General features: G+C 39.1%; 1 protein-coding gene across 2 annotated transcripts in view; it reads left to right on the top strand.

Moving 5' to 3' along the window:
* UBA6 (ubiquitin like modifier activating enzyme 6) overlaps positions 1-16,370 on the top strand; it is a 262,135-nt gene that overhangs the window by 166,508 nt on the left and 79,257 nt on the right. For both annotated transcript variants that reach the window (XM_030190526.1, XM_030190525.1), the window contains 5 exons: positions 1,379-1,456; positions 1,853-2,034; positions 8,198-8,303; positions 12,028-12,117; positions 12,459-12,539. In XM_030190526.1, the coding sequence (XP_030046386.1) occupies positions 1,379-1,456; positions 1,853-2,034; positions 8,198-8,303; positions 12,028-12,117; positions 12,459-12,539 (537 nt within the window). The remainder of the gene's footprint in view (positions 1-1,378; positions 1,457-1,852; positions 2,035-8,197; positions 8,304-12,027; positions 12,118-12,458; positions 12,540-16,370) is intronic.

Raw genomic sequence — 16,370 nt, 5'->3', positions numbered from 1 at the left:
GCTTACCTGTAGAGGACAGAGAAATTTTGTCACTCGGATCATTTGTTTGCCTTGATTGGAGGCCATAATAATGGAGCTACGGGCCTCTAAAACAACTTTGGCATGCTGGCTTAAGGAAGCAATAGTGTTGGCGTATTTTATGAAAGGGAAGCAGGTGCCCCCTGTGCTGAAACACATTCCAGAAAAGGCATGGCGGCTTCTTGGACTGAGAGGAATTTTGTTCCATAGCAGGATATATACTAAGCGGCGGCTTAGTTTACTTTGCATACCTTCACATGACATTACCACATAGATGTTCAGGCAACATAGAATGCGGCCTTTGGTGTGGGGGTGTTGACTTCTAGGCTCTTGGGGTCCTGCCATTGAGAGGTTATTGCTCTGGTACTTCCCTAACATCAGTGTCTGGATAGGCAGACAAGGAAGGAGAAATTAGATTTTACCTGCTAACTTTCTTTCCTTTAGGACTTCCAAACCAGTTGAGGACCCACCCAGTTTTTGCTTTTTTTTTTTCGCATGTTGAACTTTTTGGTGCACGGAAGTTAGAGTTTTAGCCGTCGGCATGATCAGTCGAGGAGGACTGGTTTACATAAGCTAGATTTTCTGTATATAGTTATTGACATTCTGTCTTTTTGACTTTTTTTTGGTTACTGTGGTTGTTTGAAAATGCATTAAAAAAAAAAAGAAGAAGAATGAAAGGTCTCTATCATAGACTGGCTATTAAGCCACAACACATCTTGAGACTGGACTGTGGAGCATGGTGTGTTCGATAAACAGCTGAGAGTTCTGGGTATTTTCAAATCTTTTTATCTGCTTTGTGATGGCAATACTGGCTGCCTGGGAACTGCACAGGGATTTTTTACAATTTGAAAACTCAAGTATACCATGTGCTGCTAGGTGTGCATAGCTCTAATATCATTGTCTAGACTGGTCTGGAAGTTCTAAAAGATTGAAAATTAGCATGTAAGATCTGATTTCTCCTTTATCTTGGAGAACGAAGTAAATCAAAACGCTTTTGATATGTTCTTTATTGAAGATGCTGGAGAATGCTTTATATCACTGTTGGTTTCCCTTTGTCATTTTCCAGCATGGATAGATTTTATTGTCAGGGAGGTTATTCTTGTAAATTTTATAGCATCCGAAAAATAGGTGCACATGTAGGACTATTATTGGCTCAAGACATCCATTATCACATCCAAGAACCTATTTTTCTCACAATATGGAACTTAAGTATGTACATTGGCAAACACTGGAAACTTCTGGATATAATTTGAAAATGTGTATGGATGGAAATAGGTCAGGATGTAAAATTAAATAATCATGTAGATATTATAAATATACAAATAGATGGTTTACATTTCTATTTTTGTTTATGCTTTAGGTAACAATTACAGATCCTGATTTAATTGAAAAATCCAATTTGAACAGGCAGTTTCTCTTCCGTCCCCACCACATTCAGGTATTTACTTGTTTGGGCCTTTTCTTTTTTTCCTTTTCAAAATTCAGGAGCCCAATCTAAAGCTTCCTGTTTGGTGCATACCTCTACTCAGATTACCAGCTTTGGCCTATCTTAAATGTATCTGACTAAAGTGTCTGAAACACAGACTGGCCTCATGCTGTCCTTTAGGTAGTCAAATTACCAGTATTAGACCAGGGGAAATTTTAGCTATGTTAATATAGAATGTTTTTAGCATTGTTTATTGAAAACTGTGTAAGTGAAAATGGTTGTGTTCAAAGGCATTTGTTGGTTACTTCCATAGTGTAAGTTACATCACCATATTTGATTTCTGTATTCTATGAATTTTGTAATGAACATAGCTTTTTTTCTCCCCCACCCCCTTCCCAAAAAACTCAGAAACCTAAGAGTGTGACAGCAGCTGCAGCAGCACTTAGCATCAATCCTCAATTAAAGATAGAGCCACATCTTAACAAAGTATGCCCGGCCACAGAGAACATTTATGGGGATAAGTTCTACAACCAACAAGATGTTATTGTTATGGCTCTAGACAATGTGGAAGCCAGACGATATATTGACAGGTAGGTTTATGATTATATAGTTTGAAAACTATGTAGTCATATGGATGACTTCTTCCCTATGCTATTCCAAAACCTTTCTGGTTAGATTGGAGTCAGACTGAACTGCTTAACAGTTGAATGCTTGCTGAACAACCAGAAATTCATACAATGTGAATTGAAATATGTTTGCTTGTATTAGTGTACAAAGTCTATAACAATGATTCCCAAACCTGTATTGGCAGGGGGGGGGGGGGAGAGAATTTTGCATGTAAATCTATTTCCTGAAGTATTCATTTGCAGATATCCTGACTAGCTGGTGGTCCCCCAGAACAGGTTTGGGAAACACTTATGGTTCTTCCAGATCAATATAGATATATATATTTTTTAAATTTATCTATAAAATGTAAAACAAATAATGAACTGTGTATAGGGTAAGCATACAACACCAAAAATGTAAAGAAATTATCCACACTGACCTGGTCAAGATCTTTCATAATCATTTGTTAATCTTTTTCCAAGGACATAGTAAAAATGAAGACTCATGATAATCCTAAAAAATATTTCCAAGTAGAATTAGATATAAAGAAAATAAGAGTAGGCTCTGTTATTTACCTGTAAACAAGTGCATCCCAGTAGCTCAAGTCATTGTAACTGAAAACTTAGATAATTTCCATGGGATCAAAGAAAATATGTCTTAGAAAAATTTAACTAGAACCAGACGGAACCAAGATGGCATCAGTGTAAGACGTGGTGAAAGAGGCTCCCTCTTCAGTTTTTGAAAATTTCCTTTTTTCTTTTTACCGCTGAACTTATGCTTAAACGTAGTGGGGAACAGAGGGTTTACCCTCCTGCTCCCTCTGCTCCCTGTGGCAGTCAGTAATAACAGCTTTCACAGTACCTGTTACATCAGGTGGCTCTGATTTTGGGCTTAGGAAGGAGCCTGATTTGGACACTGACATTTCGTTGAGCCTGTCTGAGCCTTCCACTCCTCCACCTCTTTGTGCCTCATGGGAATTGTTAGGTCAGTGGCTGGAGGAACTCGGAAGTGCCTCCGGGTTAGCTGTGATGACATCCCAAATGACCTCGGAAGAGATTTGGCCAGCAGTGGTAGCATCAAGAGACAAGACACCTGCACAGAGGATTGGTATCATCAGCAACTCATGATGGTGGTAAGGGAGTTGGAGAAAACACCGGCTTTGTCCAGAAATGCAGCCATGGTTAGCTCTGTTGCCATAATTCTCCCTTAAGCCGTTAGTTAAGTCAGCTGTAGTGGATATGGAAGCAGTTTGAGGTGCCCTCAAAAACCTATATCAGGTATTCTCTGTTTTGTTTCCACTTCAATGAATCCTTCTATTAGGCTGAAAAATGTAAAGGCTACAGTTCAACGTTCAAATAGACTGGATGCCTTAGAAAAGTCTCCCTCAGAGATTAAAACATTATTGCCTCAACAGGTTAGAGATAAAAACTTGATTTAGAGGAAGGTAGAAAATTTGGAGAGTGCAAATAGGAGTTTAAATTGAAAGACTTCTTAATTTTCCGGTTTCAAGATTATCACTTAAGAATTTTCACACTTTTTTAACATTAGTTTTGAAATATCCAGAGATTAATATGCCATCAGTACAAAAGATATCTATATAATAATTGGTAACTCTGCTTCCCTGGATGTCTGAGTTCGTAACAGCATGCTGACGTCAGCTCGCCTCCAGCGTTCCCTTCCCTCTCAGTGTCCTGCCCTCGCGGAAAGCCAAAATGATGTCAGAGGAGAGCGGTACACTGAGAGGGAAGGCTGTAGGCGACGCAAGCCTAGCCTGCCGCCGCTGCGACGAGGTAAGATGAATGGCTTAAAAGCAGGGCAGCAGGAAGGACAGAGTCACCGGCCATGGATGGGAGGGGAGGGCAGAGGAGAATCGCTGGACATGGAGGGGAGGCCAGAATCGCGGGATATGGAGGGCAGGGCAGAGGAGAATCGCTGGACACGGAGGGGATGCCAGAATCGTAGGACACGGAGGGGAGGGCAGAGGAGAATCGCTGGATATGGAGGGGAGGCCAGAATCGCGGGACACGGAGGGGAGGGCAGGGCAGAGGAGAATCGCTGTAAATGGAGGGGAGGCCAGAATCGCGGGACACAGAGGGGAGGGCAGGGCAGAGGAGAATCGCTGTAAATGGAGGGGAGGGAAGAATCACTGGACATGGAGGGGAGGGCAGGGGAGAGAGGAGAAATCGCTTAGAGGAGAGCCTTCCTAGGGCCCATTTCATTTTTCATGAAACGAGCTTTGTTGCTTGTACTATATAAATCCACTTAGTGCTGAAGTCCCTGTGGGTGAAGAATTTGGAAATTTAAATGTTGGCCCTTATGGAGTCATCACAAGTGAAAGTCTTAGGCAGATATACTTTGTCTTTCTTCAGCATAGAGGCAATATTATAGAAATGGGAATGTTGTTTTTCTTGGTGATAAAGTTTGTTTTTCCAGATATTTCCATGTGGACACAGCTTAGGAGGAAAGCAATTCAGGCACTGTGCCAATCAGTGCTAGACTTGGGGGCTTCTTTCCAACTGCATTTTCCTTGTAAATGATTAATTTCTTATCAGAATGTTAGTTATGTTGTATGAACCTACACAGTTACAGAATTTTCTTGAAGGTAAATGTGTCTCGAGGACCCTCAATAATGCCTTATAATCCTAGATCCTTATTTGTGTAAGTAGCAGGGTTTACTCTGATATTTGCTTTGTACATTATTTTTTGTTTCATATCCAGCTTTCTATGGATTTTCTGTTCTTGGTTTCTCCCCCTCCCCCTTTTAGTGGACTTTAGCATGTATTTTGTTTCTATTTGATAACTGTCGCTTTTCTTTCTTTTTTTTTCTGGATTTCTTTATCAAAGTTGGTTCTTTTGATGTAAACAAAGATCTGTGAACAGTGAAAAGCGCTGAAAGTGCCAGTGTTGCACATTCTTAACGAAGTTACCTGCACACTTCTAAATTATGATCTGCAGTGATAATCAAAAGCCACCTGTGTGTTGTGTATTTGCTTTGGTTGAAAATACCAGTTTCAACTTTTTGTAGGTCATACATGTAGCTAATTTTTAATTATCTGGTAATTGTAAGCTAATCAGTTCTTGAAATTAGAGCAATTAATCCATGAACTTGTCAATAGCTTGATGAGGTTAACATTTTTAAAACAGTTTGCTTTTTGGGGGTTGTGGCTTGCTTATTCATCAGCTAGAGAAGCATTCTGTGTTCCAGAATAACCTGAATTTTAACAATGACACTTGCAATAGCAACTTAACCCCTGTTTCACTTCTAATATGTTCTCATTTTTGTGCAGTTACTGTATTGAATGTGTGTATATTTAGAATCTTCCTTACCTTCATTTTTTGTTTTCAGTACTGTACCTGAACTTGTATTCTTGTTCTGATATCTATATGCTATAAATGCCTTGTGGTTTTGTTTTTTGTTCTGAAGTGTCATTATACAGTATTGGTTACTAAGCAGTATGTTAACTTCTGAAACTGCCTTATGACCTTTTTAGGTAGTCTAGTAGCTTTTCATGACATAACAGCATTCGGTGTGAAACTAAGCAGTTTTGACCACAGACATGTAATTCCACACTGTTAAAGATCTGTTAATTTACAGGACCTTTTGAAGCTTAACGATTTCAAGTTTATGGTCTGTTGATAACTTAAACTATCCCCACCCCCTCTTTGTATGAACATCTCAAAATTTCAACTACTTTGATGATTTAAGTATCTTAAGTCCTTCTGAACCTGAAAATTGTTAAGCCATTTTTATTACAGCTGCTGACTTAAAAAATCTGCTGCATAGCAGGTGGTAATAAAGAATTGATAATGTACTACAAAAAAAAAATAGAAAAAGAAAAATGTAACTAAACATTTTGAGGAGTTCTGCAAGAAAAGTGTATCTCCATGATTAACTTCTTGTTGCATCTTTGAGAATAGTCTTGTCTCTTTCTTCAGGGTCTGCTCCAAGCATCAGGGAAGAGCCAAATTCCCGGATAAAAAATATTTTTATGAACATTTGAAAATTGCAATTTAAAACTAAATTGTTCACTAATACTTAAGACAGTTCTGTGGATTCAATAGCTTTTTGTCTCTGTTTCTCAACCCATTTCTTGAACCGAAGATAGAACATTGAGAGTTGGGGTACCTTCCACTGGCATTTTGAAAACATATATTAGATATTTTCTTTTAAACCTCTCCTTTGGGCTTATAGCAGACATTTGGGGAAAGTAATAGCCCTGATACTCAATCCCTCACTTGATTTTCTAGCTTTACGCTGGGTAGAAATGAGCTTAATTACAGAAGTTGATCCACAGGGTCATGCGCTGAGACTTCAGGGCTTCAATTTTTTCTGCTTGATCAAGTGCTGAATTCTCAATTCTGCTTTTACATTCTTGTATTACCCTGAAAGACGCCTCCCTGTTAAGCTTCTTACTCACAGTTGTCTCAAGTGAAAGAATTGCTGGCCAGATGGAAGTTGACTGCACTGGGCTTCACTAGGGCAGATAATGTTTTCATTGCAAGGGGTCCCAACATTCTATTTGGTTCAGCAGTGCTGCTTCCATCTACGAAGCCAGACTCATCTCCAGTTGTAGCCATCAAGGCCAACACTACAGCTCCTCCTAAGATAAAACTCTACCCTTCCACCCACTGATTGAGCCATCTCTGGCATAGCACTTCTGATAGGTGCAGCAGTAGCTCTAGCTCCCATGCCCCCTCACCAGAACTGAGAGTAGGCAGTAGCTGATAGATGTCAAGTCTCATACCTAGACTAGACCGTTTTCTGCTCTCTGAACTTTGCAGCAAGGTAACTTTCCAGGTATTCATGCTCTTTATTATCCCTCCACAATCTGAGTAGTAGTGGTATGTTGCAGCAAAGGGAAATCTGGGAAAAACCCCTCACTTTCTCTTCCTTTTCAACTATGTTTAATGCACAACAAAACAAATTAGTCTTGAACTGAAAGGATACATCTGGAGTTTATGTGCCTCACCTTGGATTTTCTCTACCAGATGGATTTTTTTGAATTGATGTTCCTGTGCTGTATTGCCTCTGGCATATCTGCTGTATGAATAGCTGGTTAGACCTGTGGTTTCTGTCATGGTTTTAGTAACTCTGTATGGTATAAATCTTTGCAAGATTTTTTAATCCCAGATAATTTCCAAATAGTTCAAAATACTTTAATTTCTCATTTTGTCTACTGTAATAGTTTATTGATGGGAGTTCCCAAAAGATTTTTAAGATTTCTTCAGTCCACATTCAATGCTGTTGCTCATTTACGCCATCTTTAATTGCCCTTCATTGGTTACCAATAGAATCGCTTATTCATTGTAAGATTGTGATGTTGGTTTTTAAGACTTTATGTGGTAAGCTTTCTCCTGTTTTTGCATCCACTTTACACATTCATCAGCCCGCTAGTTTGCATGTAATATTGTAATCTGCCTAGAATTTGTAGATAGTGTTGAAAATAAATTTTGAAATGTTTGAAAAGAGTAGTCAAATTCAAAAAAGGATGGAATAAGCAGAGAAGAGAGTATATTGGGAGAGTATATTGCATTTAATTTGTATGGCTTTAATGTGTATTATAGTCCTTATTTGTTCTCATTGTCTGTTGCTATATAATTCTTTAAAAATAATGTTAAGATACATGAGTAGCAGTACCTGGGAAATGTTTTTTTTTTACATTAGATGCTCCTGACAATCCTTTAAAAAAAGTTTTGCTTAACATTTAGGTTTACAGTTGTTTAATGTTCTCGATATGCAGTATCCTGAAGCGACATCTAATTTCCTTATGCTAGCAGTCTCAGTTCTTAACTCTAGTAGCTTATGGCAGAAGCTGTAAAATATTTTAAAGCTGTTTTGGCCGTTGCATGTGTGTTTAGCTGAATTTTCATCTGTCCCTTTTGTAGCTGTAGATCAAATGTTTTGCTAAAATACAGACCATTCTATGAGGTTCACAGACATTTCTGTATCACTGTATTTGAATTGGGATGGGGTTTCTTATAGACAATATAATTATTCTGTTGAAATAAAATACCCTTTTCTTTTTTTTCTAATTATGTTGCTCTCTTTTCATGGACTGTATTAGACACATGTTGTATGTGACACATGGACTGGTGTTTCAAATGCATGTCTTTTTCCTTTTCTTTGTCTTTTTTTTTTCTGTATAGCCGTTGTGTTGCAAACCTGCGACCACTTTTAGATTCTGGAACAATGGGAACAAAAGGACACACAGAAGTCATTGTACCTCATCTTACAGAATCCTATAACAGTCATGTAAGTATCTCTGGATAATGGGTATCCGTGATTTATACCTGTCTGACTTTGCTTTTCTGGAAACAAAACTATGCTAAGAGGTTAAAGGCTGTATTTGCAATTTCAATACCATCAGCTGTGAAGAATTGACAATTTGCTTTTTTGATTAAACATTATGATGTAGGGCGGCAGCTTAATTTTTAGTAAATATTTCTGGCTAACCCTAGGCATTGTCTGAGCATTGTGCTATGCTTATAATACAGTAGAGAGATGTGGTAGCCTTGTTAGTCCACTCGTGACCAGTAGGTTTATGCATATAAACCTACTTATAACATAGTAAATTGAGTAAACGTGCTGAAGTGTCAGGAGATACCTCATTTGTTTGGTAGCCTACCATAAATCTGAGTGCACAGTGAGCCAGGTAAAATTGTACTTTGGTTTCAGGGAACCTCTTGGAATCTCAGACAGATGGGAAGCTTAAGCACAACAGCTGACTGTTACCTTAATTAAAAGCTTCAAGCAGGTGTAGCGCAGTGAATGTGGGAATCCCTTGTACTGGGCTATGAAATGCTAGTGTAAACTCGGCTGTTTTTGAGGAGAGATGTGTTTTTTTTGTTATCTGTTTTAATATGTTTAGTCCACCCCATGAGGTGCTCAGAGTGGATTACATCACAACGTAAAGCCCATTAACACACAAAATGTTGTATACCATCAGCTTGACTGAACTAATTGGCTTACTCAGCAGTTGTAATGCCCAAAGCTTGAGTATCCTTCACTTTTCAGCCTACATATTGAAGTCATCCTTAAAAAGAGCAATTAGACAGAAAAGGCCTCATTGAATAAATATCTTCCTGAAAACAGTCGACATGTTAATCGATTTTAATTCAGTTGGCAGCTTATTCCATTCCAGAGGACTTGTTAAAGGAAAATGAGTTTTGGCAAAATGGCATAGCCAAATAGATGGAATATGTAGGATTGTGTACCCTCAGACTAAAGGCAAGGTACTGTGAAGCATATCCTGGTAAAAGTTCAGTGAATCTTGTGTTACAATTTAAAATTCACACTCCATTTCATTGGGAGCCAGTGTAGTGCCAATAAGCAAAGCTTAATATGTACAAAGTGTGGCATACCAGTTAAAAGCCAAACAGCTGTGTTCAGCGCCATCTGAAGGGCCTTTAAAGTACTATCAAGTAACTCTAGAAACAACAAATTAATAGGGTCTTTTACTAAGGCGCGCCCGCGTTTTTAGTGAGCTCTAAAATTGTGGACGCACTAAACATTAGAGACGACAGTGCATTCCTATGGGCATCTCTAAGGTTTAGCATGCCCACAATTTTAGCGCACGCTAAAAATGTGAGTGTGCCTTAGTAAAAGATGCCCTAAAATAGTCCAGGCATGGCAACACTGATTGTAGGACAACTCTAAAATCATCCAAAGGTATGTATGGTTTAAGCTGATGTAACAAGTGCAGCTTAAAAAGAAGGTATGTAAAACCCAACAATGTATGGTTTCATAGACAGAGATGGGTCCAACATATATTGAAACCCAGAAGGCAGGTAGATTGTTTTTTGGGTTTCATTATTTTTCAATCTGAAATTACTGTTGCATTGTAATCAACATATAACTGGATGGGAGAAAAAGACCTCTGAAGCTTTTGCAGAAATTAACATTGAAATATCGCTACGGATTAGGCTAAGAAGAAACAAGTGAAGCTGATTTCTGGAAACAAAAATATGCTGGTTTAATGAATAATTACAAGAAAATGAAGGAATTGGGCTTAAACCCCTGAAGAAGCCTGAATGCTGTTAAGGGAAATGGTCGCCTTGTAGGGTCTAAAGTTAAGTTATTTCCTAGCTCCATGTTAATAATTTTTGCATCTAGTATTGATCATATAATTAGAAAATCTTTGAACTGGAAATAGTTTTTAAAGCCAGCACTGCTCATATGTTTTTATGATTAGAAAAGTTTGGAACTGGAATTAAGATTTAAAGTACGTGTATTAGTAACACAAAGTAAACACAAAAAGTGTGCGTAGGAATTAGAGCACTTGAAAGATTATATAAAAATGGCTTTGGTAATTTGGCCAGTGAAAGAAACATTTAGTCAAATCTGCTGAGAGATTTCAATGTTAACCTCTGCAAAGGTTTCTGAGGTATTTTTCTCCCATCCAGTTATATGTTGATTACAATGTAACTGTAATTTGAGATTGTTTTTTGGGGGTATGAATCTAACAGACTCTTGGGGTAAAATATGGGGGTTCCTATCCTGAACATGTCTAGACAGTCACGAACCATTGCTGAATGGCCAATCTGTCATTGAGCATCCATTCTTAGTTAGTGAAAGACATTTTGCTGCAAACACAGACGCCTCGGAAAGAGGTGACTTGACAGAAGAATTGGATGTTGTCCACATAAAAACAGCAATGAACATCGAGATTTGTGGGCAGCAAATAGATGGGAACCAATTACAGATTAAATGCAGATAAGGCTGATCCCTGTGATGCTTCATCTACAACAGGATATATACCTGAAAGTATGTTAACACCAAAGAAATTCTTGACATCTTTCAGACAAAAAAAAGCAAAAACGGTTCCATACAAATCAAATCCGGCTGAATACTGGTATCTGAGGTAGTCACAGTTTTCAGTGTATTAGTACTTAAAGGAGGGCAGCCTTTGATCCTACAGACCATCTTAGTGCCTTTGTTCTACTTAAAATCTTGTTGTTCACTTTTGTAATCCTTGTGTTAATATCCTGAGACAAGACAATGAAGACATCCCCTTGGTGAATAATTTCATATCCATTTAGAAACCTTTTTAGATTTTTGTAGTTATGCAAATAATTTTAATTAATTGACGACTAATACATATTAACAAGGAGCATGTCATAACATCTGGAAGTTTGTCACTAGGATAAACTGTGATGTTTTCAACTGAAATATTAATATATGGCTGCGTGCTGTTTTTTGCACTATTGCCCAAGAAAATTCTTAATGCTTTGAAAAAGTTCATTTCTCATTCCTCACAGGTTGAAGCTTGATTGAGGCGTATTTTTTCTGGTTAACATTTTCATTATTTTTCCAAAAAAGGTGCGCTAGCATTCTTAACGTACTCTAAAAATAAGCATTTGCTAAATGCTAGAGATGCCCATATATTTCTATGGGCCTTGCTAGCATTTAGCGCATGCTAAAAACGCTACCGCACGTTTGTAAAACACTCCCCATAGAATCTAATCTAATTTTTTATACCGCTGAATTCCCATAAGGGTCCAGAGCGGTTTACAGCAAAGTAAGATCTAAACAATAATTTTACAGATTAACCCCCCCCCCCCCCCCCCCCCCCCCGGTTTACTAAGTCGGTCTAATGCCGACACAGCCCATTCACTTTGAACGGGCTGTATTGGTGTTACTGCGCGGCTTAGTAAACGGGTGTGTAAATTAGAAAATTACAGACAATAATAATAGAAATTACATCTGATCATTATACAATGAAGTCAGTCTAGTCTAGAAGACAGGGATTTGGCAAATATGATTGAGCAGTTTTGTGTGTACCTAGCTATCCTTAAATGCCATTTTAAAAATAACACTTTGCTTAGTTGGATTCCTGATTACTCTTAAGAGCATCTTCAATCTTCATTTCCAGTGAAAATTAAAATAGAAATATGTTTTTGTTAAATTTCAGGTCAAGAAGTTCAGCTCTTCTTATCTGGTATATTAACAACCTTTCAATTTATTTATTTTTTAACAGCGAGATCCTCCTGAAGAAGAAATACCATTTTGCACTTTAAAATCATTTCCAGCTTTTATTGAACATACCATACAGTGGGCTAGAGATAAAGTGAGTACCTTTGTATTGAATTAACATCAAGAATTCTTAGTGCTGTTCAACACTTTCTAAAAAAAACAAACAAACAAACTTAAGCAGTAGTTCATTCTATCCAAAGGTGGTTTGATCAGGTTCAGAGTTATTGTGAAGGTAGTCCATAATTTTATACTGAATGGAAATCCACCAGAAGCAGGTGGGCATAGAAAATGTATTCAAGACTTCACCAAAAGTTCATTATTGATGCTACTTTTTTTTCTCTGGGTTATGTTAAAAAAAAAAGGTGAAAAGTTGAAAAATTCTTCAAAATCTATACATGATTTTGACTTGTGTGTTTTTTTTTCTTCTCTGAATAGTTTGAAAGTATGTTTTCCCACAAGCCGTCACTATTTAATAAATTTTGGCAAACATACTCATCTGCAGAGGAAGTGCTACAGGTAAGAATTAAATAGATGGTAGTGGTTAGAACTTTTAGGAGGAAATTTTCAGGAGTTTGCAGGTGGTTGCACAGCCCATAGATACTTTTACCTATGGATTGCAGCTGTCCTCAAAGTAAAAATGTGAGTGGTGTTTTCTTCTGAAAATAGCCCAAGGGGATAGGTTTGTTTTGTTTTCTTCTTTTTTCCTCGACAAAACAATGTGCATATTTTACCTACCCTGTGAATACCTCCACAAAAATGCAGGCAAAACCAACACCTTTATTTTTACCTGCTTATCAGGTGGGTAGGTCTTCAAATACTTTTTTTACCCAGGTACATGTCCTTTGAAATTTGCCCTTCTGTTGCGAATTTAGGCTCAGGTTTAGAAGTTAATTTTTTTGAGATTGAGAATGCAGGTGAACTTGAATTGTCACTTTTGGACACAATGTTGATTCAGGACTCTGCTACAGTGTAGTTCCCCGAATGTAGGTCAGTACAGCTGCATGAACACTATGGTTGTACAGAATAATTACTAAGGGCTATTTTGGGGGTTTCTTTTTTAAAGTTTAATTTTTTTTATCACAAGCACTATAAATTAAAAAATAAAAAGCAAAATTGTCAGCATCTGCCAACCATATAAGTTTATTGGTTGCCATTGCAGATTGGGTCTTGAGAGAAAGGAAGGAGATGACCAGACTAAGGGGTTATGACCATCTTACCGGATGGAGACAGAGAAAAGTAGTTCTTGTGATTTGCTTCTTAAAGTTATAGTTCATCCTGGAATGTTCAGTCTTTTTCTCTGTCTCTAAGTGGATGTTTGATGGTGCATGTAGCAATTCTGTCTTGCTTTTTAGCCAGCTCCTGCCCCACTTCCCACTGGGTATCAGTTGAGCAGAGGGTTTCCTCTTGGAGGATATTAGCTCCTTTGCTGTCTACAGCTCTGGATGGAGCTAGGTGACACCCGGTGGTGCCAGGTCCCCCCCCCCCCCCTTCATTTCCCCGCTATTTAGCGGTTTCTGAGGAATTTTTAGGAGGTTACAGACAGACTACAAGTGAGTATGTGAGCCGAAGAATTTTCTCAGAAAGAGCAAGTCTCTTCACTAGACTGTTTCTCTTCAGTTCCATTTTTGACAGCTGCAGGAAGAGCATGGCGCAGTTTGTGTCCTTAGTTTTTTTCTGAGGCTCTTACTGCTTTTAAGCTGCTATACTGTTCTGCTCCTGGGATGTTGGGTTCCATCTCCTCTTCTCGCGCTCCTCTCATGTGGCAGTTATGGCAGCTCTTGAGCTTTCTGGTTCTTCTGTCTGTGGAGGTCTCTAACTGTATTCTCTGCCTGAGGTTCTTTTTCAACAAGTTAAATTGATGTTAATTTGCTCACTACTTCACTATCTTGGCCGTAGAGATGTCTTATTTTGGTACTCGGTGGCCTACGGGCCTTGTGTGGTTGTGGTGGTTTTGCTTTTCTAAACTTCACTTGTTATCCTGCTGTACTGCTATGCTTTGTTTTCTGCTATTGCAGGCTCCTTGTTTTGAGGCACTTTGCCTGTACAGCTTCTGCGTCTCTCTGTTCCTTGTGGCTCCACTGGTAGTCCTGTTTACGTACTTTCCACCTGGGAGGTATTTCTGCCTTTTTGCTGTGCTTAATGTATCTCTCTGTTTCCATAGCACAACCTTCTTGCTTGCATAGTGCTCTTTCATCTGCTGGGGGTGCTTAACTTGGTCTCTGCATGTGAACCGCAGTTCCATCTCATCATGTGGTTTTTAGCTCCGTCTCCGAATGTAGCCGGTAGCCCTGACACCAAAGATAGAACTCCCCATCTCTATCTCTATGCCTAAGCTATTTAGCATTTGTTCAGTGGTGGGCTCCATCCCTAAATGGAGAGCACAGTCCTTTCTCTCGTTTTAGAACAAGTTCCATATCTGTGTATTACACACACCTCTTCTGTACCTGTACAGGGCTTTCCTTTGCTACATGTAGTTACGAGCACAGCCCCATCTCAGGATGTGGGGTATGGTTCCGCCTCTGGATATGGAATGCAAATCCATCTCTGATTGAGGGCACCTGCCTACTGGGACATGGACCTTTCTCTGTCTGTAGAACATAGCACCTTTTCTGGTATTCTTCTGTTGCATAGAACTCAGCTCCATCTTGATTGCAAAGCTCGGACCTATCCCTGAGTCTGAAGCATAGCTACCTTCTGTGGGTGCCACATGATTTCATCTCTGGCTCTGGACCATTGCTCCATCTCTGAGTGGGATTTGCATTTCCTTCTCTGTACATGTGTGGCCCTTTCTAGGGCTTTGCAGACTGGCCCATCTCCATGAGTGCATCTCAGTCATAGCTCTTACTGTGGATCTCGGCTGGGTGGAGAGCACACTTTTTCTTTGAATAGGATACATTGGAACATGGCTGCATTCTTCGCTGTGGGCCAAGGCTCCATATCTTATCATGGGGCACAAGTCAGAAAACACAGTGTCTTAACCACAGCAACTATCTGCAAAGTATGGCTCCTTTCACATGATAAGACCTAGCCTCCAGTGCATGGTCTTCTGCCATGGGATGTCAGATTTGCATCCATTTTTATTTCCAGAGCCCAGTTTCTTCTTTCTTGCAGAAAGCTAGTATTTTTTGCAAGTGGTATTTACTTGTATGCCTCCTGTCTTGCTCTGCTGCCCCTCAGCCACATGCAAGCAGAGCATCTCTGCCTCAGGATTCTGGCTCTGTTTGTTGATTCTGTCCTTGGTTCATGCTGATTTTTAACAACGCTTCTGCACTGTTCTGGACCGGTTGTGCCTTGTATCTTGCTGATGGCACTGGCTGCCTCAACCATAGTCTCTTGACTGATCCAGCCTGAGCTATTTGTCATTTGTTCAAGGGCTGTCATCCTCCTGGCATTGTTTTCCTCTGTGCTCACTCTTGCACTTCTCCAGCATCAGTGAATTACCTGTATGCTTCTGGTGTATATACCTCCTTTTCTTCATCAGCTTCTTGAGACAACTGGACTTGAGTTGTCTATATACTGGCCACTACTATGATCAGAGCTGCTTGGCTAATTAAACTTCTGAACATTCCAAGCAACATGATACCCTTTAAGGAGTGAATCACAAGAACTATTTTTTTTCTGTCTCCATCCACTGGTAGATGGTCATAACCCATTAGTCTGGACTGGTCTGGTAGGACTAAATTATTTTTTATCAGGTAAGACATAATTTTTCCATATGAGGGTGCAAGGACGGAGAGGGGAGGTTGGAGAAGGCTACAGCAGAAAATCAGCACAGGACAGAGGGAGGAAGAAGCAACAGCAGATTGAGCCCCAGTAGATGGTAGAGACTGCAGAAGCACATTGGGGGCAGGAATGGATTTTCTTGTATTCGTAACCCACAACAAGTAGCACACACACAAAAAAATGCCCTTTTTGGTGAAATTTCTAGAACAGATGCAATGAAGTAGGTCCCTTGCTAAATGCTTGTCATTCACTATAGCTTTTAAAATCTAGATTTCTTTTAGAACTGAAAATGCACAGTTCTCTTGCTAAGAAAATAGCTACCGCTATACGGTGATCGTATTTTCAGCAACTTGGAAAAATAACTAAGGGGTTCACTTGCTAATGGTTAGCTTGTTCTAATGGCTTCAGGGCCTGTTTTATTCCTACGGGCCCTGTGAATAGTGTGCACTGTTAGTAAATGACCTAAATGTACTCCTAGTCCTGTGCTTATAAAGCACCCTTTGATAAGGTCTCACATTCTTGTCTACAAAATAAAATAGACCAGAATTATTTACAGTGGGAGGCAAGGTTTCATTTTGTTTGTGAATGATTCCTCTATAGAGAAAAGTAAATGCAGATGGTGTT

Source organism: Microcaecilia unicolor, chromosome 2 (assembly GCF_901765095.1).
Source record: "Microcaecilia unicolor chromosome 2, aMicUni1.1, whole genome shotgun sequence".
Lineage (NCBI taxonomy): Eukaryota > Metazoa > Chordata > Amphibia > Gymnophiona > Siphonopidae > Microcaecilia > Microcaecilia unicolor.
Note: the sequence above shows the minus strand (reverse complement) of the source record. Positions and strands in the feature narration are given on the sequence as shown.